We start from the raw sequence: 27373 nt of genomic DNA on the forward strand, positions 1-27373 counted from the left end.
TGTCATGTATCCCGGTGCCTCGCCGTAGATGATTTTGTGAACTGTCGTGCAGATTTTTTTTTTTTAATTTATAGAAGTCTTTATTGAACATTGTTAATCACACACAAACATTACACATCTCAGCATATTACAACTAAATTGTACAGTTCTGCTAGCCACTCCGATCCAGTGAAGATTGTGTACCAAACAATTCAAACAACCGTATAACAATAGCATGTCCAACGCTTAGTATACTTCAAACATTTTTAGTTTTACATAGTAACCTTCCCCATCTATTAATCCTAAACCCCCCCCCCCCTTATCAAACACTACACTTCCCTCCCACCCTCCCTTCCGTCCTCCCGGTCTGCCATCCAATACATTCCTATTCTCTTTATTCCAAACATTTATTCAAAAAGGGGTCCCAAATTCTCTGCCACTTAGGCAGTGTTTTTCTCTTCAGGGCCGTCAATCTCTCCATTTCACAAATGTGTCTGAGCTTAGTTATCCATCTCACTGTTGGAGGGACCAACGGGGATTTCCAGCTTTGCGCTAGGTTCACACGGGCAGCGTTCAGAGAGGCGCGCACAAGTAGCCACTGGTCTGACGTAAGACCCTCTGGTCGCCCACCTAAGAGGAAGATCGAGGGATGCCACTGCACAGACCTACCAGTCCATACCTGAAGACGTGCCCGAACACCCCTCCAGTAGGCCTGCGCTTTTGGACAAATCCACCAAATATGACCCGCTGTTCCTACCCCACCACAATTTCGCCAACAGTTTTGGGATATTTGGGCACTCATATGATGCAGTCTAGCCGGTGTCAAGTACCATCTGTAAAATACCTTAACCGCGCTCTCTTGCAAAGCCACCGCCGTTGAAGATTTCCGGATCTGTTTCTCAAGTGTCAACCAACTAGCTTCTGGTAAGGTAAACTGTAGCTCTTGTTCCCACCTCTGTCTATGTAGCGTGGATGATTTCGCGCATCTCATTTGATAGTCGTACAGAAAAGATATCAATCCCCGCGTGCGCCTAGTATCTACACATATCTCCTCCATCGGATGAGTATCTCGCTTTAAGCAGCCGCCATATACAGGCCCCTTCAGAAAATGGTGGAGTTGCGAATAAGCATACCTGTCACCAGGCCTAAGTCCATAATCCTCCACCAAATTCCCAAAGGGCAAAATAGTCTCCCCCTCATGCAATTGCCCCAATAGATCCAAGCCCGAGGCTGCCCATCTGCAAAAAACACTGTTACCTATACCTGGCTCAAATAAGGGGTTATCCACAATCGGGGCTAAACCGGATACAATCGGTTGTCGACCCGGGAACATACAATCCCAATAATGGAAGGTGGTCTGGACTGCGGGCGGAAATTTTTCCATCCTTCCTCTATATTTACCAGGCAACCACATGAGATGCCCGAGTGCACGCGATCCAACCAGAGCTTGTTCAATATCCACCCATCTTTTATGGTCTTCCCTTCGAAACCAGTCAATTGCCCCTCTAGCTTGTGATGCCCAATAGTACCAGGTGAGATTGGGCACTCCCAAACCTCCCTCCTTTCTACTCTTATATAGCACTGCTCGGGGCATTCGTGGTCTCTTATGGTTCCAAACGAACCGGATCAAGGAGTCTTGAATTCCAGACAAGAAGGACCTGGACAGCTTCAGAGGCAGTACCTGGAATAAGTACAACAATCGGGGCAAGATGTTCATTTTAATCGCGGCAATGCGCCCAAACCAGGACAGCCCCATAGATGACCATCTGTCCAGATCCCTCTGTATCTCCCTCCTAAGGGCCTGGTAATTATCATCCAACAGTGCAGACAAGTTGCTCGAGATCTTAACACCTAAGTAGCCCAAAGCTCTATCCTCCCATTTGAAAGTAAAAGACGCCTTCAATGATTCCATTATGTTTGGGGGCACTCCCAGCGCCATGCCAATAGATTTACTAGCGTTAAGTTTATATCCGGAGATTGCAGCGTATTCACCTATCACTTTCATTAAATTCGGCAGCGAAATTAAAGGGTTAGTCAGGGACAACAAGACGTCATCAGCGAATAAAGCTACTTTATATTCTTGTCCACCCACCTTTACCCCAGTAATGTCCGGGTGTTCTCTGATCGCCTCTGCCAAGGGCTCCATTGCCAGCGCAAAGAGCAAGGGAGACAGCGGGCATCCCTGTCGCGTACCGCGCCCCAACAAAAACGTCGCCGAGTGCCCACCATTCACCCTTACACACGCACGCGGTGCCGAATACAACGCCCCAATCCAGGTCCTATATTGAGAACCTATCCCAACCCTGGCCAGGACTTTGTCAAGGAACCCCCAGTGGACCCTATCAAAGGCCTTTTCGGCGTCAAGCCCTAGTAGCACCATCTGGCTGGCCTTTATCTGGGATGCATATAGGAGATCCACTGTTCTCCGGATGTTATCCATAGCTTGCCTATTGGCTACGAACCCTACCTGGTCAGGGTGGATCAGGCTAGGCAACAGCCTCCCCAGCCTATTGGCCAAAACCTTAGCCAGAATTTTTACATCGGCATTAAGTATTGATATTGGCCGGTACGAGGCACATTCAGTTTTATCCTTGCCAGGTTTGGGAATTACAGCCACCCATGCCTCCATCATCGTCATTGGGAGAGAGGCCCCCTCTCTTACAGAGTTAACTATCATAGTTAAGTAGGGTGCCAGATGCGGCCCAAAGATCTTATAAAATTCGTTGGTGAAACCGTCGAGCCCTGGCACCTTCCCCGATGGAAGTGCTTTAATAACCTGCAACACCTCGTCTACGCTCACCGATTGATCGAGCTCTACCCTCTGCGTTTCGGATAGAACCTTCAAGCCCCTCTCAGCCAAGTATTCGTCTATTTTTCCCGTCTGCACAGTAGCATCCTCTCGATATAAATTCTCATAATACTGTGCAAAACAATCTCTTATCTGTGTGGATTTGTGTAGCACCTCTCCTCCGGCTCCCTTCATTTTTAATATGTGCCGGTCAGACCTTAGTTTCCTTAATTTAGTGGCCAATAGTCTACCTGGTTTATTAGTGCACTCATAGTACACCTGTTTAACCCTTGCATGTGCAAATTTCAAACTATCCTCATGCAAGGTGGCTATTTCCAATCGCTTTGCTTGAAGCTTTCGGTAGTCTAATACTAACCCAGACTCCCTATATTTAATCTCCAAGTCTCCCAATGCACCCATACACTGAGACAAACGTTCCCTTTGGGCTCGGGATCTCTGACCAGCTTGTTTAATAAAATACCCTCTTGCTACTGCCTTAAAGGCATCCCATACTATCCCCAGTGACGGACCGGAGTCTATATTGACATCGAAATACTCTTTTAAAACTGGGAGAAATCTCGCCACCAGCTCCGGGTCTTGTAGCAAAGAGTTATTAAGCGCCCATCTCTTATCCCGCTTCTCATCTTGTAAGGATGAGATATTGACCCAGGCTGGGGCGTGGTCTGATATGGTTATATGACCTATAGAGGCCCCCCCCACTCCACCCGACAACATCTTATCCAAGAAAATATAGTCAATTCTGGAGTAGGAGAGGTGCACTGTTGAGTAAAAGGTATACTCCCTCCCTCTAGAATTGGTCATTCTCCACACATCATACAACCCCAGCTCGTCAACAAAACATTTCAAAGCACGGGAAAGTCTGCAATCCATCGGAGCAGGAGGAGCTGACCTGTCCAAACCTGGCTGCATAGTGGCATTAAAGTCGCCAGCCACTATTAGTTTACCCCTAGCAAAGGTCTGTAGTTCCCTCCTCAAGCGCAGGAGAAAACTATCCTGCCTCTCATTTGGGGCATATACACAGGCCAGTGTACATTCCTCCTGCTCCAATAACACATGCAGGAACAGGAATCTACCCTCCCTATCCTTTCTGGAGTGCAATATCTGTACCTGGGTATCTTTATGGAACATTATAGCCACCCCCCGTTTCTTTGTACCAGTGACATCAGAGGCACAGTAAACCTGCCGGTATTGTTTAGATATCAAAAGACCCTCATGCTTTTGTAATAAATGGGTCTCTTGTAAAAAGACTACCCGCGGCTTCATCAAGTTTAGTTCACGCACCAGTGCATGTCTCTTATATGGCGAGTTCAGCCCCTTTATGTTATATGTACAGATCTTAAAGTCTACCATTTAATCTTCATTAGAGAAAAAGAAAAATAATATATTGACCAGGGAAGACTTAAACCTAAAACTAAATTTCCCCCTCCCCAATTATCCCCCTCCCCCATACCCTATTATCCCCTAGCCCGTCCACCCTATCTTCCTCTCTACCCCTTACTCCCTCCCTTCCTTCCCCTGTCTCTATTCCACCAACCAGCACCATACGGCACTGCCTGGGACTTGAAGGGAGAAACCCCACTGACCAAACCTCAATTTATATTAACCAATTTAACAGCCAAATATAAACTTCCCCCCAATCCCCCCACCCCACATTCGTCCCCTCCCCCTCCATTCACCCACAACATCATTTTGTCATCCACTACCATTTGTCATGTTATCTTTTGAATTACTCTCTCTGTAACATTTTCTCAGACCTCAATCCTACCCCCTTCGGGGTTTAAAACTTCAAGACTGAGTGCACCCCAGACAGTCCAGCCTCTGCAGCTTAGGTCAGATGTCTTGAGCTCTTTGCCCCTTTCTCAACTCTCTTCCATCTCTGCAGACGCGCTTTTGTTGAGGGGGCCATCCCCGTCGGCAGGCTTTCCGTGGGTGCTAAACCCGCTTCATGTAGGCTCTTCCACGCTGCACCCACAGACCGGCAGCGGAGCTTCTCTCCCTTAAGGTCAAAGCAAATGGCAAACGGGAATGTCCATCTGTAAGAAATCTTCTCCTTGGTTAAAATCTCTATTACCGGCTTCATGGACCTCCTTAAGCTCAGCGTAAACAAGGATAAATCTTGGTAAATCGCCACGCGGTCCCCATTAAATTCAAGGTTAGAAGACTGGCGAGCCTTTTGCCATATTGATCTTTGCAGGCGTAGGTGGAGAACCTCACCACTATGTCTCTCGGCCTGTTGTCTCTTGCGGGCCCCAACGCTCTATGTGCTCTGTCCATAGTGATCTTGCTAACGTCAAACTCTGGGCCCAGCAGCTGTGCACATATAGCACGCACAACCGTCGGGACATCTTCATTATCGCCATTCTCCTGGACACCTCGAAACCGGAGATTTTGTCGTCTTCCCCGGTTTTCAAGATCGTCCAATTTAAACTGCAGGTCTTCTGTCTGTTCCGCCAGCTTTTGCATCCGCCTGTCTGTTTCTTCATTCCTCTCTCCCAGCTCGTCCGCGCGCTCCTCCAGAACTTCTACCCTTCCCCCAAGCTCTCTCAGTTCGATGCTCAGGGCGTCCACGTGCTCAAGAATTTCATCCTTGGACGCCACAATTTCGGCCCTAAGCGCCTCTAAGCTTTTGGTTAGGTCCTGTGAAAGAGCCTGGTTGGGGGCGGGTTCGCGGTGTTCTTCACGGGACGGATTATGGCCCGACTCCGAGATTCTGCGTACCTTGGGAGAGGCGGGACGAGCTAGGCCGCGATCCGTCTGCTTCGCTGACAAGCGCTCACTCTCCCGATGCAGCGCACCGCTTTTTTTACTCATCCTCTTTAGCCTGGGTGAATCAGCGACCCTTCGCAAGTGTTGCAGAGGCTGCGAGAGGTTTATTTGTGGTAAGTGGAACTTTAAAGCAGGAGGGGAGAACGGAGCTCCGGGTTTAGGCGGCCATTCGGTCTCGTGACGTCACTTCCTCCCTGTCGTGCAGATTTTGAATGCGATATGTTCCTTGATTGGAAGCCAATGTAGTTTTTCTTGGAGTGGTTTGGCGCTGTCAAAACGCGTTTTTCCGAATATAAGCCTTGCTGCTGTGTTTTGGGCGGTTTAAAGTTTCTTTATGATTTGTTCTTTGCATCCCACATAGATTCCGTTGCAATAGTCTGCGTGGCTTAGTACCATTGAGTGTACCAGGTTGCGAAATATTTCCCTCGGGAAGAAAGGTTTCACACGTTTTAGTTTCCACATTGAGAGAAACATTTTCTTTATGGTGACTTTAGCTTGGGTCTCTAGTTGGAGGTTTTGGTCGATTGTTACTCCGAGAATTTTCGGGAGGGTATATCCTGGGGTGTTAATGTTTGTGGGTTTGTATGTGTTGTATTGGGATGAGATGATGAGCGAGAGAGAGAGTTAAATACATTGGATCTCCAAGTCTCTTCTGCATATTTTATTACGACTATCCTAAAAACCAGACGTATGCCTCCGGGACTGGGTTGGGAGCCACTGCCCTGAGACCACAACTGCCAACATTTTAGTCATGTGTCATGTGTAAAGGGGGAAAAGATAGTGATAGCAGTGTACTACTGTTCACTTGGCCAGGATGGACAGATGCAGAAATGTTATCGGAAATTAGGGAGGCTAACAAAGTGGGGAACATAGTGAGTGATTTCAATTACTCCAATACTGACTAGGTAAATATAACATCGTGGCATGCTAGGGAGGTAAAATTCCTTGATGAAATCAAGGACTGCTTTATGGAGCAGCTGGTTCAGGAACCAACAAGAGGGGGAATAATTCTAGACCTAATCCTTAATGAAGCGCATGATCTGGTGCAGGAGGTAATGGTGATGTGACCATAAATCTGATCATATTAGGATTACTGTTATAATCTATAGAGTAAGTACAGACAGGAAATTCAATACATTAGCATTTAACTTTTCAAAAAGGAGACAGTTAAAAAAACACACACACACACAAAAAAAAATCCTTAGAGCAGCTGCAAAAGTCAAAAATTTACATCAGGCGTGGATGCTATTAAAAAATACTATCCTAGAAAACCAGACCCAGATATATTCCATTTATTAAAAAAAGGAGGGGAAAAAAAGTCAAACAGCTGGCATGGTTAAAAAATGAGGTGAAGGAAGCTATTAGAGCTAAAGGAAAATTGTTAGAAAATGGAAGAAGGATTCAACAAAAATAGGAAACAGCATAAGGAATGGCAAGTCAAATGCAAAACGCTGAAAAGGAAGGCAAAGACTTTGAAACGAAGATTGCATTGGAGGCAAAAGCAACAGTAAAAACTTTGTTAGGTATATTAGAAGCAAAAAGCAGGCAAAAGAATCAATTGAACGGCTAAATGACCGAGGGGTTAAAGAGGCACTCAAAGAAGACAAGGCCATAGCAGAGAGATTAAATGAACTCCTTGCTGGTTTTTGCCGAGGAATATGTGGGAGAGATACCAGTGCCAGAAATGGTATTCCATACTGATGAGTCAGAAACTGAAACAAATCTCTGTAAATCTGGAAGATGTAATGGGGCAATTTGGCAAGAGTAGCAAATCACCTGAACTGGATGGTATACATCGCAGAGTACTAATAGAATAGAAAAATGAACTTGCAGAACTTTTAGTAATACCGTGTTTCCCCGAAAATAGGACATCTCCCAAAAATAAGGCCTAGTAGAGGTCTTGCTGCAATTGTAAAATATAAGGCCTCCCCCAAGAGTAAGACCTAGCAAAGTTTTTTTTTTTTTTTTTTTTTCTTTTAAAGCAGGGCCGCCGAGAGCTGGACAAGGTCGTCGCTCCCAGAAGTTGGAACTAACCTTAAACGTCTCCTTTCACCAAGTTCGCACTCGCAGCAGCAGGGCAGGCCACTCCTTCCTTCCGTGTCCCGCCCTCGCCTGACGTAACGTCTGCATTATCCTGGAACATCCCTGGGAGTTCTTGTTTAGCTTTGTTTGTTTTCTAGCTCCACTATCACAACATAATGATTTTTTTTTTTTCATTCACTTCTTTTAGGTCAGAAGGCTTTGGCCGATGCAGGCATTTCGTATTCTGCTGTGGAACAAGCGTGTGTAGGACATGTTTACGGTAAAGTCTATCTACTATGGTTTTTTTTTTTTTTTGGGGGGGGGGGAGGTGTTTTTAATTGTGTTCCCTCCCCCTGCCCTCCATGGTGTGTGGGATAAAAGTATCAACCAATACATGTACAATTTCACCTACAGAGGAGGGAGGTGTTCAGGGGCTAGAATTGGGGGGCAGTTTTTAGAATGTTCCGGGGGATGGGGGGTGTCCACACAGGATGTACAGATGCTCTCTTCTTTAGGCATAAGTGACAATACACCTATTCTCTCTTGCTTTGAAAAATGGTGAAAACATCCCAGGGTGAAAATCACCCAAGAATTAGCAAAAAGTTTGAAAATTCCTTTCTTAACAAAGCTTGAACTGGGGGCCCTCATTAATTGCACACCAACATCTCTAAGGCAGCGCTGCAGCCTAACCAACCCAAACATCTGGGGTGGAATGTTGCCCTTTAGGGATGGACTACTCCTATGGGAGTACATTTTGAGAAATTTTTCTGCATTTAAGTGTTGGTCTTGCTTTCACCCTACATTCTAACCTTCCTGGTCAGTCGAGGTGCCACTGGGTTGCGTTTTTGAGTTGGGCCTTCTGCTCCGGGGACTGACTGGGATTGATGATGCTGTAGTGGCAGCACTCATAGTATCCAGGGGTCGGGAGTCTTGACTGCTGTTCAGCAATTCTATAACTGGGTGCTGAGCGCTAATTCCGAAACGGAACTTTGGGTGTAGGCCATCAACACACCAGCATTTAGGCATGCCTACTCACGCCATGTCAATGGCAGGTGTAAGAATGGAGCACTTTAACGCGTAACTTACAGTATTTTTGTACATGTATAAATGTTGGTCCTGCTCGTGCTCCTCCCCTGTGAATACTCCTTGCATTTACTTGCCAAGTGGGCCTGATAGTTGAAAATGATTTGAGGTTTCAACAGTTTTTATTAATGAAGCACAAAAATGGTGTTTACATAATGTAAGTATCAGTACAATCAACTAACATACACTAAGTACGATAATTGTGCAATATTACTCATCTTCATTAATCTTTTAGCTTTATTCCCCCCCACCCCCTTATGTTACTGATAGTTAACATTTTATTCAACAGGGTCTATTAACAACAATTTATCAACAATGCCTTTCCCCCATCTCTTTCCTTCTACCAATTGACAACATATATTCAAATACATTAACCCCCGAAGTATAACCACTTTCAGGTGTCAGCTTTACATTGCACAATCAAAAGCATTGAACTAAAAACAAGCAAAAATGTGGGGTCTTACTCCCCTCCGTAAGAGAGCCAGGGGGCCTGTGTTCTGATGGCCCTCCTACCCCTCCCCGGAAGGTGTCTTTAACAGACTGGAAAAAAGGCTAATGTACCTCCAAATGAGCTTCCCCCTTCTACTACCCCCCCCCCTTCCTAAACCCTCCCTTCCCCCTCCTAGGTCTGCTCTACTGTTCTTTCCCAATTTCTAAAAGGTAGTAAGAAAAGTCCCTATTCCCATTCAGTTTCCATTAGTCGCCGAGGGAAGCTTAGACAATGCTCCAAGTTTATTAATATGACTCCTCGCCCTATGAGACAATGTGTTAATATATCCTTCCCAGGTAAGGTAAAAGTTGCTTTGTGTCTTAAGGTTAAGCCGAGAGTCCTGGAGCTCCATCATAAGTAAGTCATGTAAGCGATTCCTCCATTGCCAAAAAGAGAGGTTCAATTCTTGTCCAATTAACAAGTATGCACTTCATGCCCACCAAAAAAGCCTTATGGGCCATTACATTCTGATATCTCGTACCCCCCTTCACTAGAGAGTGACAGCCCAACAGAATACACGTAGGCAGCTGTTTAACCGTCTTCCCGCCTATCCTTTCTAAAAACTTAACTATCCTAGTCCAAAAAGCTGTTATAGCTGAGCACTTCCAGAAAGCATGGTAGAAGTTATTATATGGCGCTCCACAGCGTCTACATTGGGCCGATTCTATATACCCCATTTGACACATCCGAGACTGAGAGGTGTATGCCCTATATATCACTCTGACCTGTCATTCTCGAAGGTTTGCGTTTTGCGTCCATTTCAAGACTCCTCTCCAACCCTTCAACAAGTCTCTCGGGGGTGATCCCTCTTTGAATGTCTGCTGTCCACTTTGCTGCCACTCGTGTGAGATCTCCCTGTGGTCGAGCCAGTAGCAGCCTTTTATGTAGTATGGATATCGAAATAGGATCCTCTGATACCATCTCGAATAGTTCCCCCATCTTAGTGGTCAGATCAACATCAAGTGCTGCTCGGGGGAGTGAGGCTATATAGTGTCTAAGCTGTTCATACGCAAAACATACCCCCCCAGTCTGCTGCGTCTAGTTGTAACTCGGCCATTGTTTTGAGGCTACCACTGGGCTCCAACCAATAGTGTAAAAGTATATTTCCCCCCTCTCCCCAGGATCTCAGTATAGGATTTTCATCTCCCGGGCGAAACGCCTCGTTCCCTTGGAGGGGTAGTAATCTGCTACATCTAGGATCAAAGGACCACAGCCTAGCCAGGTCCTTCCATATGGCTTTTAAGGGCCACACTAAAACACTAGTCCGCAACCTTGTAGGCAGATCCTTCAGTGCCCCATGTAAGACATACATCAGGTTTAAGGGGCTACACCTCGCTTTTTCTATCTCTAACTGGGTATAATCCTCCCTCTGCAGGTACCAGTCCCCTAAATGGCGCAATAAACATGCTATGTTATAGCGTTTAATGTCCGGCACTCCCATCCCCCCACTTCTCCAAGGCCCCACCAATTGTGAAAACCGTATCTGAGGTCTTTTCCCAGCCCACAAAAATTTGGAGAGCAGTTTTTGCAAAGATCTCACTTCCTGGTGTTTGAGGTATAATGGTATTGTTTGTAAGAAGTATAGCCATTTAGGGAAAAGCACCATATTAAACAAGGAGATGCAGCCCACCAACGATATCGGTAGTCCTGCCCATCTTCCCAATGTTCTCCTGGTGTCTTCTAGCAAGTATTCTACATTAGCACTATATAGCTGCTTGGAGTCTTTGGTAAGCTGGATCCCTAGGTATGTAAACGTACCCCCCACTCTTTTAAGTGGACAACATAAACTTTCCCATTGTTCCTCTCTCATGTGAAGTGTCATAACCTCAGATTTGTCTAGATTAAGATGAAATCCAGAATAATCCCCAAATTCAGCAAAAATGTCCAGTAGGGATGGCAAGGACACCTGGGGGTCCTGTATTATAGTTAACTGAAACCTGGTTCACCCTGATGACTCTGCCTCAGTGGCGGCCCTATGCCATGGAGGCTATCTCTTCTCCCATTCTTCCCGCCCAGTTGGCTGCGGTGGCGGCGTCGGGTTACTACTTTCGCCCTCCTGCAGTTTTCAACCTCTCCTCCTACCGTAGTCTCACTGCTTCTTATCCTTTGAAGTTCACGCCATCCGTCTATTCTACCCGCTGCCACTCAGAGTTGCAGTCATTTACCGCCCCCCCCTGATAAGTCCCTATCTTCCTTCCTTACCGACTTCGATGCCTGGCTCTCCGTTTTTCTTGAGCCCTCATCCCCATCCCTCATTCTGGGAGACTTTAACATACACGTTGATGACCAATGCGACCCTCACGCTTCTCAGTTCCTCACTCTAGCATCCTCCTTCAACCTCCAGCTATGCTCCCACCCCTACTCACCGAGACGGCCATTGTCTTGACCTCATCCTCTCCTCTACCTGCTCACCCTCCAATTTCTGCGCCTCAGCTCTTCCTCCCTCTGACCATCACCTGATCACCTTCACACTGCATCACCCTCCCCCGCAGTCCCGCCCAACACTAACCACTATTTCCAGGAATCTCCAGGCTGTCGACCCTCCCACCTTATCCTCCATTATCTCTAATCTCCTCCCTTCCATCATGTCCTCCGAGTCTGTCAACAAGAATGTGTCTGCTTACAATGCCACTCTCTCCTCTGCTCTGGACACCCTTGCACCATCCATCTCCCGTCCCACAAGATGTATTAATCCTCAGCCCTGGCTGACCCCTTGCATCCGTTACCTTCGCTCCTGTGCCTGATCTGCTGAACGCCTGTGGAGGAAATCTCGTACCCATTCAGATTTCCTTCATTACAAATTCATGCTATCCTCCTTCCAGTCCTCCCTATTCCTTGCCAAACAGGACTATTACACCCAATTGACCAATTCTCTCAGCGCCAACCCTCGTCGTCTCTTCGCCACCCTTAACTCCCTCCTCAAAGTGCCCTCCGCTCCCACCCCCCCTCACTCTCACCTCAATCACTGGCTGACTACTTCTGCGACAAGGTGCAAAAGATCAACCTTGAGTTCACTACCAAGGCACCTCTTCCTCTTCACCCTTCAACCCTCTCCCTCAACCAACCAACCCAGGCTTCTTTCTCCTCCTTCCCTGATATCACCGAGGAGGAAACCACCCGCCTTCTTTCCTCCTCGAAATGCACCACTTATTCCTCTGATCCCATCCCCACCAACTTACTTAACACCATCTCTCATACTGTCACGCCCTCCATCTGTCATATCCTCAACCTCTCTCTCTCTCCACTGCAACTGTCCCTGACACCTTCAAGCACGCCGTAGTCACACCTCTCCTCAAAAAACATCATTTGATCCTACCAGTCCCCCAACTACCACCCCATCTCCCTCCTACCCTTCCTCTCCAAAATACTTGAGCGTGCTGTTCACAGCCACTGCCTTGATTTTCTCTCCTCTCATGCCATCCTCGATCTGCTTCAATCTGGTTTTCGCCCTCTACACTCGACAGAAACGGCACTCTCTAAAGTTTGTAATGACCTGTTCCTTGCCAAATCCAGAGGCCACTACTCCATCCTCATCCTCCTTGATCTATCCGCTGCTTTTGATACTGTCAATCATGATTTACTTCTTGCCACACTATCCTCATTTGGGTTCCAGGGTTCTGTCCTCTCCTGGTTCTCCTCCTATCTCTCCCACCGCACCTTCAGAGTACACTCTCATGGATCTTCCTCCACCCCCATCCCGCTCTCTGTTGGAGTTCCTCATGGATCTTCCTCCACCCCCATCCCGCTCTCTGTTGGAGTTCCCCAGGGATCTGTCCTTGGACCCCTTCTTGTTTTCAATCTACACCTCTTCCCTGGGCTCACTGATCTCATCTCATGGTTTCCAGTATCATCTTTATGCTGATGACACCCAGCTATATCTCTCCACACCAGACATCACCGCGGAGACCCAGGCCAAGGTATCGGCCTGCTTATCCGACATTGCTGCATGGATGTCCAACCGCCACCTAAAACTGAACGTGTCCAAGTCCGAGCTTATCGTCTTTCCACCAAAACCCACTTCTCCTCTTCCTCCACTCTCTATCTCAGTTGATGGCACCCTCATCCTCCCCGTTTCATCTGCCCGCAATCTCGGAGTCATCTTCGACTCCTCCCTCTCCTTCTCTGCGCATATCCAGCAGATAGCCAAGTCCTGTCGCTTCTTTCTCTTTAACATCAGCAAAATTCGCCCTTTCCTCTCTGAGCACACCACCTGTACTCTCGTCCATGTTCTCATTACCTCTCTCCTTGACTACTGCAACCTACTCCTTACTGGCCTCCCACTTAGCCATCTATCCCCACTTCAATCTGTTCAGAACTCTGCTGCACGTCTTATATTCCGCCTGAACCGATATACTGATATCACCCCTCTTCTCAGGTCACTTCACTGGCTTCCAATCAGATACCGCATACAGTTCAAGCTTCTCCTTCTTACCTACAAATGCACTCAGTCTGCAGCCCCTCATTACCTCTCTACCCTCATTTCCCCTTACGTTCCCGCCCGTAACCTCTGCTCACAGGACAAATCCCTCCTCTCAGTACCCTTCTCCACCACCGCCAGCTCCAGGCTCCACTCATTCTGCCTCGCCTCACCCTATGCTTGGAATCAACTTCCTGAGCCCTTACGCCAAGCCCCCTCCCTACCCATCTTCAAATCCTTGCTCAAAGCCCACCTCTTCAATGTTGCTTTCGGCACCTAACCTTTATACCTTTCAGGAAATCTAGACTGCCCCTATTTGACTGACTGTACATTTGTCCTTTAGATTGTAAGCTCCTTAAGCAGGGACTGTCCTTCTATGTTAAATTGTACAGCGCTGCGTAACCCTAGTAGCGCTTTAGAAATGTCAAGTAGTAGTAGTCATCAGCAAAAGCCGAGATCTTAAAGGAAGTTTACTGTATTTGTACCCCTCTCACCTCCTCCATACTCTGGATGTCTCTAATAAGAGGGTCAAGCACCAACACAAAGAGAAGGGGCGAGAGGGGACATGCCCATTTACCCATACCTCCGCAGTAGGTCCTTGGTACAAAGTTTCTATGGCATGTAGGAAAAACCCTTCCATCCCAAATGCCCTCAGGGAGGCAAATATAAAGTCCCAATTAACCCGGTCAAATGCCTTTTCGGCTACTGATCTTTCTCGTACGAAGCCCACCTGAGACTCCCCCACTATCTCCGGCAGGATCCGTGCCAGTCTGTTTGCCAGAATCTTTGCCAGTAATTTTGTTTCAAAAGAAAGCAAAGAAATAGGTCTATATGAACTGGCTAGAAGTGGGTCGCGGCCTGGTTTTAGCAAGACTATGATTTGTGCTTTCCTCAAAGACTCTGGCAGTCCCCCCAGCTCTACACATCTATTGAAAACCTCTGTCAGGCAAGGTACAATATCCGAGCTAAGAAGCTTATAAAACTCAGAGGAGAGCCCATCCACTCCTGGTGATTTATACAATGGGCTGGCATGTATACCCCAGCTCACCTCGTCTTCTGATATTAATCTATTAAGGCTGCTTTGTTGCGTCGCTGTGATCTGGGGAAGTGACTGTCCTGCTAAATAACACTCTGCTTGAAGCCCCTGATCCTCTGGAGGGGAATATAAAGTCTCATAAAACTGCCGGAATACTTCATTCACACCCTCCAGAGTATGCTGAATACCCCCCTGTGTATCCCTGATTTGTGACACATATCTTGAGCCACCCGCTTGCTTCACCAGTCGTATAACTGATAGCGATAATAAAAATTAGATTTTTTGGCTTTGGCATGTATTAACTGGTTCAAAGATGACTGAGCCTCCAATAGCCTTAATTTATTTAAGGGCGTTGGGTTAGTTCCAAATCTCTGGCGCGCCTGCCCCACTACCTTCCCCATCCTGACTATCTCTGCCTCTCTGGATCTTTTCTTATAGGAATGATATGAAATTATGGCTCCTCTCAGCAAGGCCTTGGCCGCTTCCCAAAATAGTATCGGGTCTACTTGATAGCTATTCTCATTAAACTCTGAGTATTCTTTCCATTGAGGCTGTATATAGGAGGCAAATTGTGGGTCGTAATACAGTTCTTTGGGAAATCGCCACCTAGCCCTCTGGGTTCCATCCCCTCCACACCCAATTGTAATCCACACAAAAGCGTGGTCTGATGCCTGTGTCGGCCCTATCTCTGCCTGTTGTAACCAAGGAGTTCTATTTGCCGAAACAAGGATATAGTCAATTCGGGATAGTGTGTCATGTGCCCTAGATAAGTGGGTATAATCCCTCTCTCCCGGGTGGTACAGGCGCCATGCGTCTACTAGATCTAACATAGAGCACAGCCGTGGGACTTCCTTTGTCAAATTCACAGGCCCTACTCTGGAGGCTCCAGTACTATCCAATAACGGGTCATAGACTGAATTAAAGCCCCCCCCCCCCCCATAATTATAGGCATCTGGTCAAAGGAGTGCACATGTCTCACCAGGGTCTGATAGAACCTCTTGTCATATTGGTTCGGTGCATATACATTAATTAGTAAGAAAGGGTGATTATTCACATGGGCTTCTAAGAAAACATATCTTCCCAGCGGATCCGCAATTACCCGTTTTTTAGTGATATGAAGCCCTTTGCGGAATAAGATAACTCCCGCCTTTCTATTTGGTGACGGGCTTTCCACATAGTCTCCCACTCACCATTTACATAACTTCTTATGTTGTATTGCTGTTAAGTATGTCTCCTGTAGCATTGCTATATGTGCCTTTTGTCTATTTAAAGTCTGTAAAATCTTACTACTTTTGATTGAGGAGGAAATACCCCCTACATTCCAAGATATGAGCTTAACCATATCCTGCCCAAATTGGCTCACATACGTTGTTAAACCTATAGTAAAGAGAGAGGTGTCCCAGCCTACACCTCCCTCTGCTTCTTTGTTTTCTCTGGGCACTTCCTAGTTGTCTTCTCTTACCCCTTTTACAAGCCATGTTCGAACAGACCTTCTCCCCTCCCCCTCCAATCTTTAATCCCTTGAGTTCCAACAGGGAACTCATCACGTATTAGTGTGCTTTCCCCATCTATTTCAGTTATCCATCTGCTCCATAGGGAATACCCAATCATGTGGAACTTATGCCTGTCTCCATTTATTGAGACCGGGTCTTTACCTTGTACCCCCCCGTCCAATTACTCCCTTGGGACAAGGGTTTAGATATGGAGATTTAGTCACTAATCATACTTAGCAGTCTTCCAGTCCCACGTTTCTCCATTCAGCGCAAGTCTCAAAATCTCTATCAACTCACTTATCCAGACAAAGACTTTCTTCTGTTAAACGCCATCTTTTCGACATCAGGTTGCAGATTCCTGTGCAATGCTCTTAAGGAAGTCTTTAGCTGCAGACACCTTTTCAAAGAGTTTCTCTCCTCCCTCGTACTGAACCTTCAGTTTGGCGGGATAAATCAGTGCAAAGCTGATTCTCTTCTCATGTAAGGCCGCGCACACGGGCGCAAACTCCTTTCGCGCCGCGGCCACACGTGCAGAATAGTCCTGGAAGCAAAGGATCTGTTGGCCTTCATGACGAAGCTCTCCTCCGGTCCTCACAGCCTGCAATATCGCCTGTTTGTGGCCATAGTGAAGAATCTTCATTATCACCGCCTGCGGTCTCGCCGCGCCTTGGCCCCAGCCGATGTGCTCTCTCGATGCGCAGCAGGCCCAGTAGGTTATTCAGTTTTAATGTGCTCTGAAGCCAGGTCTCTAGAAAACTCCCCAACTCCGAGTCCTTGATCTGTTCTGGTAGCCCAATTAGTCGTAAATTATTACGACGAGTTCTGTTCTCTAGGTCGTCTAGTTTATTTTCTAGCTCCACGATTTTCTTCTGTAGGGCCTCCACAGGTTGTTCAGATGCCCCTGCTCGGTCTTCCAGGTCACTGATCCGCTGTTGCATGTGGTCCAGGTCGAGGTGGAACCCGTCAAGCCGTTAGTGGGCGGATTCTGCGCGGTCAAACAACGCTTGCAATTTATCGAAGGCCGCCTCTACCGCAGCTGTCACCTCCGCGGTGATTTCTGCCGTCCATATCGAGCAAATGCTCGAATTCGGCGATTGCTGTCTGGGCGCCATCTTGGATTCTGCAGTCTTGCCTTTCTCTTTCTCTTTTCTAAGCATTTTTGCCGCCATTCTTCTTGCTCGAGGCTAGCGGGCAGATTCCCACCCGGTCTCCAAGTTGTTAGGCTGGCGATACAAAAGTTCGTTTTTCCCCTTTGAGGCTGATAATAGCGTTAGATGATGGGGGAATCGCAGGAGCTCAGTTCCAACACGACTTCACTCCTGCATCACACCACGTGACATCCAGTTGAAAATGATTTAAGGCTCTTGGCCACTTTAAATCACCTGTCTGGGGCTAACCAGGCATTTTCAGTAGTACTTAACCGGATAGTGCTGCTGAAAGTGCCTGGTTAGCACCCAAGCCAAAACTGGCTATTTTGGGGGCATTCCGGGGCGGAGTCAGCACTTAGCCGGTTAAGAGAACTGCATAAATAGGACCACATAAAACAGTCCTATCTTTATGCGGTTCTTTATAGCCAGTTAAGTGCCAAATATCTCGCTTAACGGCTGTTTTTTGCCGGTTCCATATACCCAGAAATTCAATGCTGGATCCCAGACATGGCCTAGCCTTTAATCTCTGGGTATAATGCCAGCGGCTGTCAGCAAATTGCTGATCACTGCCAGCTGAATTTCGGGCCCTTTATAGCATATCACTTATCCGCATAAGTGCAAGTGTTCTATAAATTTACATGCACAATCAGTGTGTAAATTTAGGAGTCCTGTTGTAGAATGAGTAGCCTAATTGTTGGTGCACTGGCCTGAGAACCAGAGGAACTGGGTTCAATTCACACTGCAGCTTTGTGACTCTGGGCAAGTTACTTAAACCGTGCATTGCCCCAGGTTTTAAAAAAGTACCTCTAATATATATATATATATATATATATATATATTAGGGGTACTTTTTTAAAACCTGGGGCAATGCACGGTTTATATGTGTGTGTGTGTGTGTGTGTGTATATATATATATATATATATATATATACATACACACATACACACATACACACACACACATATAAAAGGCACCTCCAACGTTCCAATGAAGCCTCAAGCCGGATGAGGCGCCTGAGATATCCGGTTTGGCCTGCAGTCACTGTAGCTCCGCCCTCACGTCAAAATGTGATGACGTTGAGGATGGGGCGGCAAAGGCACAACGCACGAGTTCCAGAGATTCAGCAGCGGGGAGAGCGCTGCGAACTTTCATCACAAACTCGCAACCAAGGGAGTGAAGGATGGAGAGGGGGGGTGTGGAACTCAGAAGGGAGGGACGGAGGGGAGGGTCTGGAACTCGGAAGGGAGGGAGGGAGGATGGTTGGGGGGGGGGGGGAATTACCTTGCTAGCGTCCGTTTCATTTTTTCCCGAAACGGGCATTTCTTACTAGTGTGTGTATATGTATATATGTGTATATATATATATATATATATATATATATATATATATATATATATATATATATATATATATATATATATATATATATATATATATATACACTGCTTTGATTGTCACCACAAAAAGGCCCATCCCCATCCCCTTTCTTTCCATACTAGCTGGATTATGAAGGCAGCTGTGGGATCTGACAAACTCTGTAAAGACTGGGCTAAGTTGAGAGGGGAATCTAAAAACAGAGGAAAAATCTGAGTAGCTGAAAATGAATGCTTATGACCTTAGAGGCCTGTTCCCACTGGAAGCCTAATGAAGCAGGAAGAGACCGCTAAGCTTGCAAAACACCTCCATATTGGGCCTGATCTATTTAGAGCTTTCTCTGGTTTGGTGGAAGAACCTTTGTAAAGAATGGTTTGCGGGGTTATGTTTAAACAGTATCTGATTGTGTCTTCTTTGCTTCAAGGTGACTCTACATCTGGTCAGCGGGCCATCTATCACAATCTTGGATTAACTGGGATTCCTATTATCAATGTGAACAACAACTGCTCTACGGGGTCCACTGCGTTGCACTTGGCCCGGCAGCTCATCCGAGGAGGTCTGTCAAGTTTGTGATCATAATCAAGGACTGACATAGTGAATGGGCTGGCCAGGTGCTCAGGTCTAGTGGTGTGCATCATGGATTAAGGGTGGAGGGAGCATCTACTGAGCAAGGACCATTTCTGAGGTTACATATGACTTTGAAGAGGCACCCTTGGGCTGATGAGCCACCTGGGCCTGCTGCCCCTTTGGGGGCCTTTGCCCCTGTGAGCCCATTTGAGGTTATCTGGGATAAATATTACTACTTTCAGTGTGTAATGCCTGAAATACTGTACAGCATCCAAGGGATAAAGCTTTTTTTTTTGTGTGTGTGCAATTTAATTTCTTAGTCCTGAGTCTTCTTCCATTGTAGGCAGTACCAAAGGCCTATATGCATATAAATTCAGGAGTCTCCCCCTAGGAGAGTTCACTCTGCTTTGCAGTTAGAAGCTATTTGAGCAGGGACTGTCTTTCTTCTATGTTTGTGCAGCGCTGCATACGCCTTGTAGCGCTATAGAAATGCAAAATAGTAGTAGTAATACATGTCTGACAGCTATTTGGGTTGGAGCTCAACGACGCTTGACCTAAGGCTGGAGCATGCATGAGCTCATCTTTAAAATCAGCTTGAAGAGACTGTTTTTCAGGCCTGCCTTCAGGTCCTATGCCACTAGTTGACAAATTAGAAACAGCTGCAGGAAAGTAGTTCTACCTGTAGTCTTGGGTTGGCCTGGTCGGATCCTCCTGCATCAGGTAAAGCAGCTTAGGAGTTGTGGGGACTTGACTAGTGAGCTCCCCTTCTGTGCTTGTCTATGCTTTTCTATACTGAAGCTTGTAATTCTAGTTTGTAAGGCTGAGTGACATATCAAGTATACAAACACAAACTGGGCAAAACAGATGAGCCTTAACGGTCTTATGCTGGTGGTCTAATCTATACTTTGCTTATTGTCTTGTTTCTTTTCTCTACAGCCTTGCCAAGTTTTTATCATTGTAGTTCTCCACTTTTATGGGTTACGGTTTACTACATTTGATATCTTGTTTATAATACATGTAGGTGGTTACAAGTAAACAAAAAAAATACTAATTATTTATATAATAACATAACATGCAACACACATGCTCTATTGTTTGATATGCCTGCTGCTGAGTGTTTGAACACTGCAAATGTTTGAATAACTTCTGTCTGCTGAAATGCTGCTGCTGCTCCTGTTTCCCAGAGGGCTGATAGGATAATATATTCTGTCTTTTATTTAGGTTTGGCCAATTGCACCCTTGCTCTTGGTTTTGAGAAGATGGATAAAGGATCGCTTACACTTAAGGTAAGCGACATGTAATGGTCATTCCCACTGCATTTGTACTGAAACAGCTGGAATGCTGCAAGGCCTGTCTGGCTGAAGTTTTGTGCTGCTGTTAATGTGAGGCTGATTGGAGCCTCTTTGTTCCTGGGTGAGGTATGAAGGGTGCTCTAGCTTTATAGAAGGTGGAATATTTGGGGTACTGTTCTTAGTTTCAGGGGTTGGTGTTGGGTGGGAGGTGAAGATAGTTTCAGGTCCCTGCAGTGTTGTAATTTGGTAGTGTATGTTTGATAGAGGAGCAATAACTTCTTTAGCTTGAGGCTTAAAGGTTTGGATAATTTCTAAAAAAGTTTATAAGCCATTATTGAGATGGACTTGGGGAAAATCCATTGCTCTTCCTAAGATAAGCAGCATAAAATGTTTCCTTTACATAGCTTTCCGCTGTTCCAGAACCTGTGGGAAAGTTGTGTCCATCAACCAGCAGATGGAGATAGAGAATTGAAAACTAAGCAGAGACATATCTCACTTCGCATACAGTCCAGCTGTTCAGTATTTTCTTTCTCCAGCAGGTGAATGGACACGCTTTTCAGCCTCTGGTTCTACTACTACTAATAGCATTTGTATAGCGCTACCAGACGCACGCTGAATGATTTGCTTCTGGTCCAGTTTGTCAACTAGTCCTTAGTTGAGCTTTATCGGGTGGCTTGAGTCTAGAGTCATATCTGGAGGTCTTCAGATCCCTGTGTTGACCTGGTTGGAGTTTAATAACTCTTCCACACAGTCTGGCATCAGGTTTCATGTTATGAGAGCTGCTGCTGTAAATGCTTTTGATCAGGGACAGGCAGTGCCATACCAAGGACAGTGCGAATGGGACAAACTATACAGGGTGCAAATATGTAGAGGCACAAAAATTGCTCCCAGTGCACACTCGGGGGGGGGGGGGGGGGGGCGCACCAGTGGCCAAGTTGCACAGGACACAGCTATAGCCTTGTACACTCCGGGCTTTTTTGGGAGGGGTCTTACTGCTGTTCATGCTATACAATGTCATTTGAACAGTTCTGTCTAAACAGTGACGTATTTTCAATATTCACTGCAGCTTCAGCAAACACCCTCATCAACATATATCTTGCAAAAATTAAAATGGTAAAACAGCACAACTCCACAATGACACATCTGGTTCTGCTCTTAGGGTTCTACAGAGCTCCATTTTGGGAAAACTCCATCAGGAACCCAGGGCACAATATAATTACCACTGGAGGCTTTAATTTCGTAGACACATGTCCTCACTGTTGCTGCAATGGTGGTGCTACCAAAGGGCTCTGTACAAGACACAGCTTGCCATACATCCTGTATGGTAGCTCGTTTTACTTGAGCAATTGAATCCAAAGCAATTTGAACTTGTACAGGGATAGGCACTCTAATAGTTACCTATCCCTAATGAAGACAAATTGTCATTGTTTGCAGAAACTGGAGAAGTTTCAGTCATTGTTCAGGAAATGGCCATTCTTTCTAGAAGATCTTTACCCAGTTGGGGAGGGGGACTAGATGCACGAGGAGGTAATGAAACTACGGGTAGAGAAATGCTCACTATTGGAGAAGTAGAGGTACTTGAGAGCGCAAATATATGTTGATTCATTAGGCCTTTACTCTGGATTTACAGGCTGCTCTCCTTGCTGCTTCTTTCCCGTAACTAGAAACCAAAGTAATGTCCCACTCCTCGATGCAGGACATTACATGCCCCTTTGGTAACGCCCCTTCGGCCATGTGGCTGCATACTGCAGTAGGACATATGCTTATGAAGCACTTCTGACGACCACTCCATTGATGTCGGTTACCTCTAGGGTGTCCGTGGCTCTGCCTGCACTGTTCCAACACACTGGCTCCTCATCAGCAGGATGACCCCAGACATAACAGTATTTTGAGTAAACGTTTTATGTTTATTCTTAAGTTATATTGATTATAGACATATGAAAGGTCCTATGTAATATATAAAACCGCAAAGCATGCAGGGGGTGGGTCAGAGCTTGTGGAGATGGGGATAGACTTGTCCCTGTGTCATTCTGAAACAGGTGGGAAATCAGGAGACGAAAGGCAAATTTTGGTTCCAAACAAGGCAACTTTATTGCTAGCAAGTGAACAGCACCGAGTAGCCTCGGGACACTGTGTGTCATAAATCATCTGACACTTACATTTATACTTCCCTACTGGGCCTGCGCATTTGGCCCCTTACACGTCACAACCGACATGCGCAGTAAACATTTGTAGTTCTTACAGTACAAAATTGTAGTCCCAGCACGTACACACGTCATAACACTGAAATGATACTGGCAATAAAAACGAAACTTAGCAGCTTATTCTTCACACACACAATGCTCCTTTCTAGCACAGGAGATAAGGTGCGGCTCAGGAATGCAGGGGGGGTGTCAGCACCCTCCAAGGTCGCCTATTCAGATGGCGTTGCTACGTGCAAGCTGGTCTTGTATAGGCCTTGCAAACTACTGTTACAAGCTATAGGTCTAATAGCTCTGCATTCTGTCTGTACATTAGTAAACAGCAAACTTCTTTTGTTAGTAAACAGTAAAACTGGATAAGGCACAAATGTCCAGTGCAGTAATAAGGTGTGGCTAAACAGCCAAAAGCAGAGGTAGAGTGCATAAGTAAAAGTCCATCAGTAGGCCCAAAAACATGAGGTTGTCCTGTTGCTCAGTAGTATGCATAGTATTCGAACAGTATCCGGCGTTCCACCCCTTCATTCCCCCCTTTTGATACTTGAACATCCATCAGGTGGAGAGTATCACCTCCATGAACCCTGAAAAGGAAAGAAAGGACAAGGATAGTTAGCGAGGGAGGCAACAAGCGAGCCCTAAGCCCTTGCGCAGCCGTTGGTTGCTTCGCCGCGGTTGAGACGGAGGGCCCCTAGTGGAATCCCCCCCCCTTTGTATCCGGTCTTATGCTGACACAAGGGTAATGGCCCCTTAAGTGACTTAGGGGGTTCAAAGTGCACATCAGCCACAAGGTGCTTCATCGTCAGCTTCATCAGACTGGGGAATGGGGGAGTACATCTGGAGAGCCATAAGCTGGGCAGCACCACGGCGATCAGCGATGCTTTCCATGGTGGAGCGGAGACACCTGAAAACTAAGGGGAGAGACAAAGGTATTAATAGGCAGGACAGCAAAAACAGGCCACCCATGACGAGGAGGCCTTGCAGGCTCCCGGAGGTTGGGAGCCAGCTGGTGAGGGAGGAAGTCCAATCCCACGCACTGTTCCAGGTCTGGACGGGGACGTGGGCTAGTTTGACCATCCGGTCAGTTATTTCTCTGATGACATGGCTCTGGTCATCAATCTGTAAGCAGCAATTACTGAGGTTAAACTTGCCGCACACCCCGCCCTCCTGGGCTAAGAGGTAGTCAAGAGCCAAGCGATTTTGGTAAACGGCGGTAATGAGTTTAGTGTTCTGTCGAGCTAGGATATTGAGGGCAAGGGCCGAATCGTTGGTAAGGATTTCGAGTACGGCCTGTAGGCGAATAATGCGATTCAGCATGTAGATAGGGGTGCGGTACCCGTATGTACCATCTTCAGCCCATGTGGCCGGTCCATAGTAATGAATGATACGTTCAGGCGGCCACTCGTTGTCCTTCCAGTCTCCAATTTGGACTTTGGGCTTGATGATTGGGAAAGACCGTTTTCGTCGGGCAGGGTTATCAGGCCCCTTTTCCACGTATAGGGGGATACCCAAAGTTTCGCCGACTTGTATGGGCAGAAGGAAAAAACTAGGTCGGACCGTGCCCAAGAGACAGGTACCGTACCAGCGGGTCGGGAGTTGTTCATAGGCCCTGCGTCCGCAGATATAGTAGTAGCCCGCCGGGGCTACCCACTTGAGGGAGGCGTTCCCTCCGTATGTCCATGTCGTGTTCAAGGTGGGTTCTGTCCAGATAGGCTCCGGGGCGGGCAGGTTGTCCGTTTGCCACCAGGTCGTCCGGCTGCCATTATACTGAAGAACCCCTGTACAAGCAGAGTCTCCCACTGGTACAGAGTAACGCTTCGATGGCGCTCGACTAGCGCAGAGGGTACCTATGATATTTGTTCTCAGGGCCCATTCGTACGGCTTCGGCCGCTGGGGAAAGGTAATATTGGTGGTGTTGAGTGCATCCCATGTTTGCTGTCGGATCTCTCTCGCTTCCCAAGGCCATTGTTCACCCATGTCGGTGCCTCCACAGACGAAACAGTTGGCAATTCCCAGGGAGAGGGCAATGTTTTCCGCCAAGTTGAGAAACATATTCCGGGCTTCTGGGGAAATGGGGAATTTAGTCTCAGTGTGTTCAGCACGGGCGATCTCATCGAATACGTCTTGGTAGCCAACGACAGTAGTCTGATAGTGCGTAGGAGGCTTAGTTTCGAGACTCTGATATATGGTAATATATGTCAACGGGTCCATTCCTCCGCCGTCAATGCCGAGGCCCCACGTCCCTCTCCATGGCACGTCGTGTCCTCGAATGGGCCAGTCTAGGGACACATAGTTACCAGAACCTCGACGAAACTCGCCCAGGCCGGTGCATCCGGCATATCCTCCTCCCGTATAAGCACATACTCGGTCCCAGCCCGAGGCTCGAGTGTCGCCGGCGCATGGGAGCCAAACCCACGGGGAGCAGCATCTCATGTCTGGACTGAAGGGGCAGACATACTTGTGGTCATTAACGTATGCCTCTCGCCAACTCTGGCTGCCACACTTGCGAGACCAAGGGTGTTTATCCATGGCGGCACAGACGTCGAAGGTTAGGGTTGCTACAGTTTGGATGCCACCAACAAGGATGCGAGTGGAATTTATGTAATACAGAATGCCATCTCCCTCTACTCCTGGAGGCCCGGCCACATACGCAGGGAGTCCAACGCTGAGGGTGATATTGTAGTATCTCGGCTTGGTAGGGCTATGGCAGATAGTGAGATTTCCTTGGAGGCATCTGTGGAACTGTTGGAGGCCATTCGGAGTGATGAGGGCACAAGTCGGGAGAAGCCGGCAATCGCCTTCCGGGGGCTGCGTCTGGTGAATGAGGGTAGTGACTAGGTGATATCCTCCCTCTATACGGTGGCGCACAAGACGCAAACATTCAGTGCAATTCAGGCTCAGGGTGGCAGGATAGCTCGGGACTGCACCCAGGAGAAGGAAGATGGTCAGCATTATATATGTGGTGGAAGGTATCCGAGCTTTTGCAGCAAGAAGATAATGAGGCCCACGATGAAGGCTGCGATAAAGAGAGAGCCAAAAACGCAGTGGGTCCAGAAACTGAGTTCCTGTTGCTGGGCAGGCATGAATCTGGTGGTTCACGTTTTTCGTAGAGTCAGCCGTAATGGAGCGTCAGGATGTTGGTGCGCAGTCCAACGCTTCAGGGTGCTGCTAGTGGGAGCAGCAGGTTTCAGTCGGGTCCAATGTATCCACACTGGGCTTCCTGCAATTTTAACAGCGGTTGAGGTCGTTAGGAGAACAAGGGAGGGCCCCTTCCATTTGGGCTTTAGGCAGTCAGATTCATCCCACTCTTTTACCCAGACCTCGTCTCCCACCCTGAACCTGTGCGTAGGACTGGTGAGGACTAAGGGAGCTACTCTTTCAGTGTACTGCTGTATGTCTTGCACTACCTGGTGTAAGGCTCTCATCTGTTTCACTAAGGAACTCTCACCCTGTATCTGCAAGGAGTCGGGAAAGGAGGGTAGTGGTGGTGGCCTAGCATACATCATCTCGTAAGGAGTAAGGCCGGTAGCCTTGGGGGTACACCTAAGATGCAGCAAGGCCAGTGGAAGCAGGTCGGGCCATTTGGCTTTTGCTTCTTGGCATAGCTTGGCTAGCTGGTTCTTCAGGGATCGGTTAGCCCTCTCCACTACTCCACTGCTTTGGGGTCTCCAGGCACAATGCAACTTCCAATCGAGGCCCAGTCTGGTACTGAGCTGTTGTGTTACTTCGCTAGCGAAGGCGGGACCGTTGTCAGAGTTTATTTGCTTGGGGAGGCCGTATCTGGGTAGGATTTGATGAAGCAGTAGGGAGGTAACTTCTTTAGCCATCTCCGTTCTAGTGGGCTGAGCTTCAATCCATCCGGTGTAGGTACACACGGCGACGAGGATAGCTTTGTAGCCGCGCGCCGGGGGCATGTGTGTGAAGTCAATCTGGCACACGTGGAAAGGGCTGGTGCCTCGGAGAACATGTCCTGGCATAGGGCCGGGCCCCGTTCGAGGGTTGTTCCGGGCACAAGTCGCGCATCGGCTGGAAGCGTTTTTGGTCCACAGGGATAGTTTGTTGATGTAGTAGGTCTTCTCAAGTAAGCGCCCCAGGGCGTCCCTTCCCAGGTGGGTGCGGTCGTGGGCCTCCTTGGCCACCGTCCAGGCCAAGGCTTCGGGTATCCATATGCGCCCATCCTGTAGTATCCACCAGCCATTGCGCGACTGTAGACCCTCTTGTTGGGCCCATTCCGTTTCTTGGGGGGTGTAGATAGGGGTCTCCGTAGGGAGCTGGACGACGAGTACGGGGTCAGGAGGGTGAGAGGAGTAGGGGAGCTGACTTGCCCTTTTTGCAGCGTCGTCTGCCCGCTGATTTCCCCGGGCGATAGGGTCCGTTCTTCCAGTGTGGGCCCTGCAGTGCATCACAGCCACCTTCTTCGGCCTCCATACTGACTCGAGTAATTGGCAGATCTCAGCGGCATTTGCAAGTCCTTTCCCCTCAGCTGTCAGAAATCCCCTCTCCTTGTACAAGGCTCCGTGCACCTGGAGGGTGAGGAAAGCGTATTTGGAGTCGGTGTAAATGTTGACAACTTTTCCTTCAGCCCACATAAGGGCTTTGGTGAGGGCAATCAGTTCCGCTTTTTGGGCTGACGTCCCGGGCGGCAGAGCCATAGCTTCAATCACATGGTCCTCCGACACGACGGCATAGCCAGCTCTTCGG

The 27373-nt window shown here is 47.5% G+C and overlaps 1 protein-coding gene across 2 annotated transcripts in view; it reads left to right on the plus strand.

Annotated features, from left to right (window-relative positions):
- Positions 1-27373, plus strand: part of SCP2 (sterol carrier protein 2) — a 134032-nt gene that overhangs the window by 34513 nt on the left and 72146 nt on the right. For both annotated transcript variants that reach the window (XM_030205581.1, XM_030205580.1), the window contains 3 exons: positions 7785-7856; positions 19043-19174; positions 20407-20471. In XM_030205581.1, the coding sequence (XP_030061441.1) occupies positions 7785-7856; positions 19043-19174; positions 20407-20471 (269 nt within the window). The remainder of the gene's footprint in view (positions 1-7784; positions 7857-19042; positions 19175-20406; positions 20472-27373) is intronic.

Source organism: Microcaecilia unicolor, chromosome 6 (genome assembly GCF_901765095.1).
Source record: "Microcaecilia unicolor chromosome 6, aMicUni1.1, whole genome shotgun sequence".
In the NCBI taxonomy this organism is placed as follows: domain Eukaryota; kingdom Metazoa; phylum Chordata; class Amphibia; order Gymnophiona; family Siphonopidae; genus Microcaecilia; species Microcaecilia unicolor.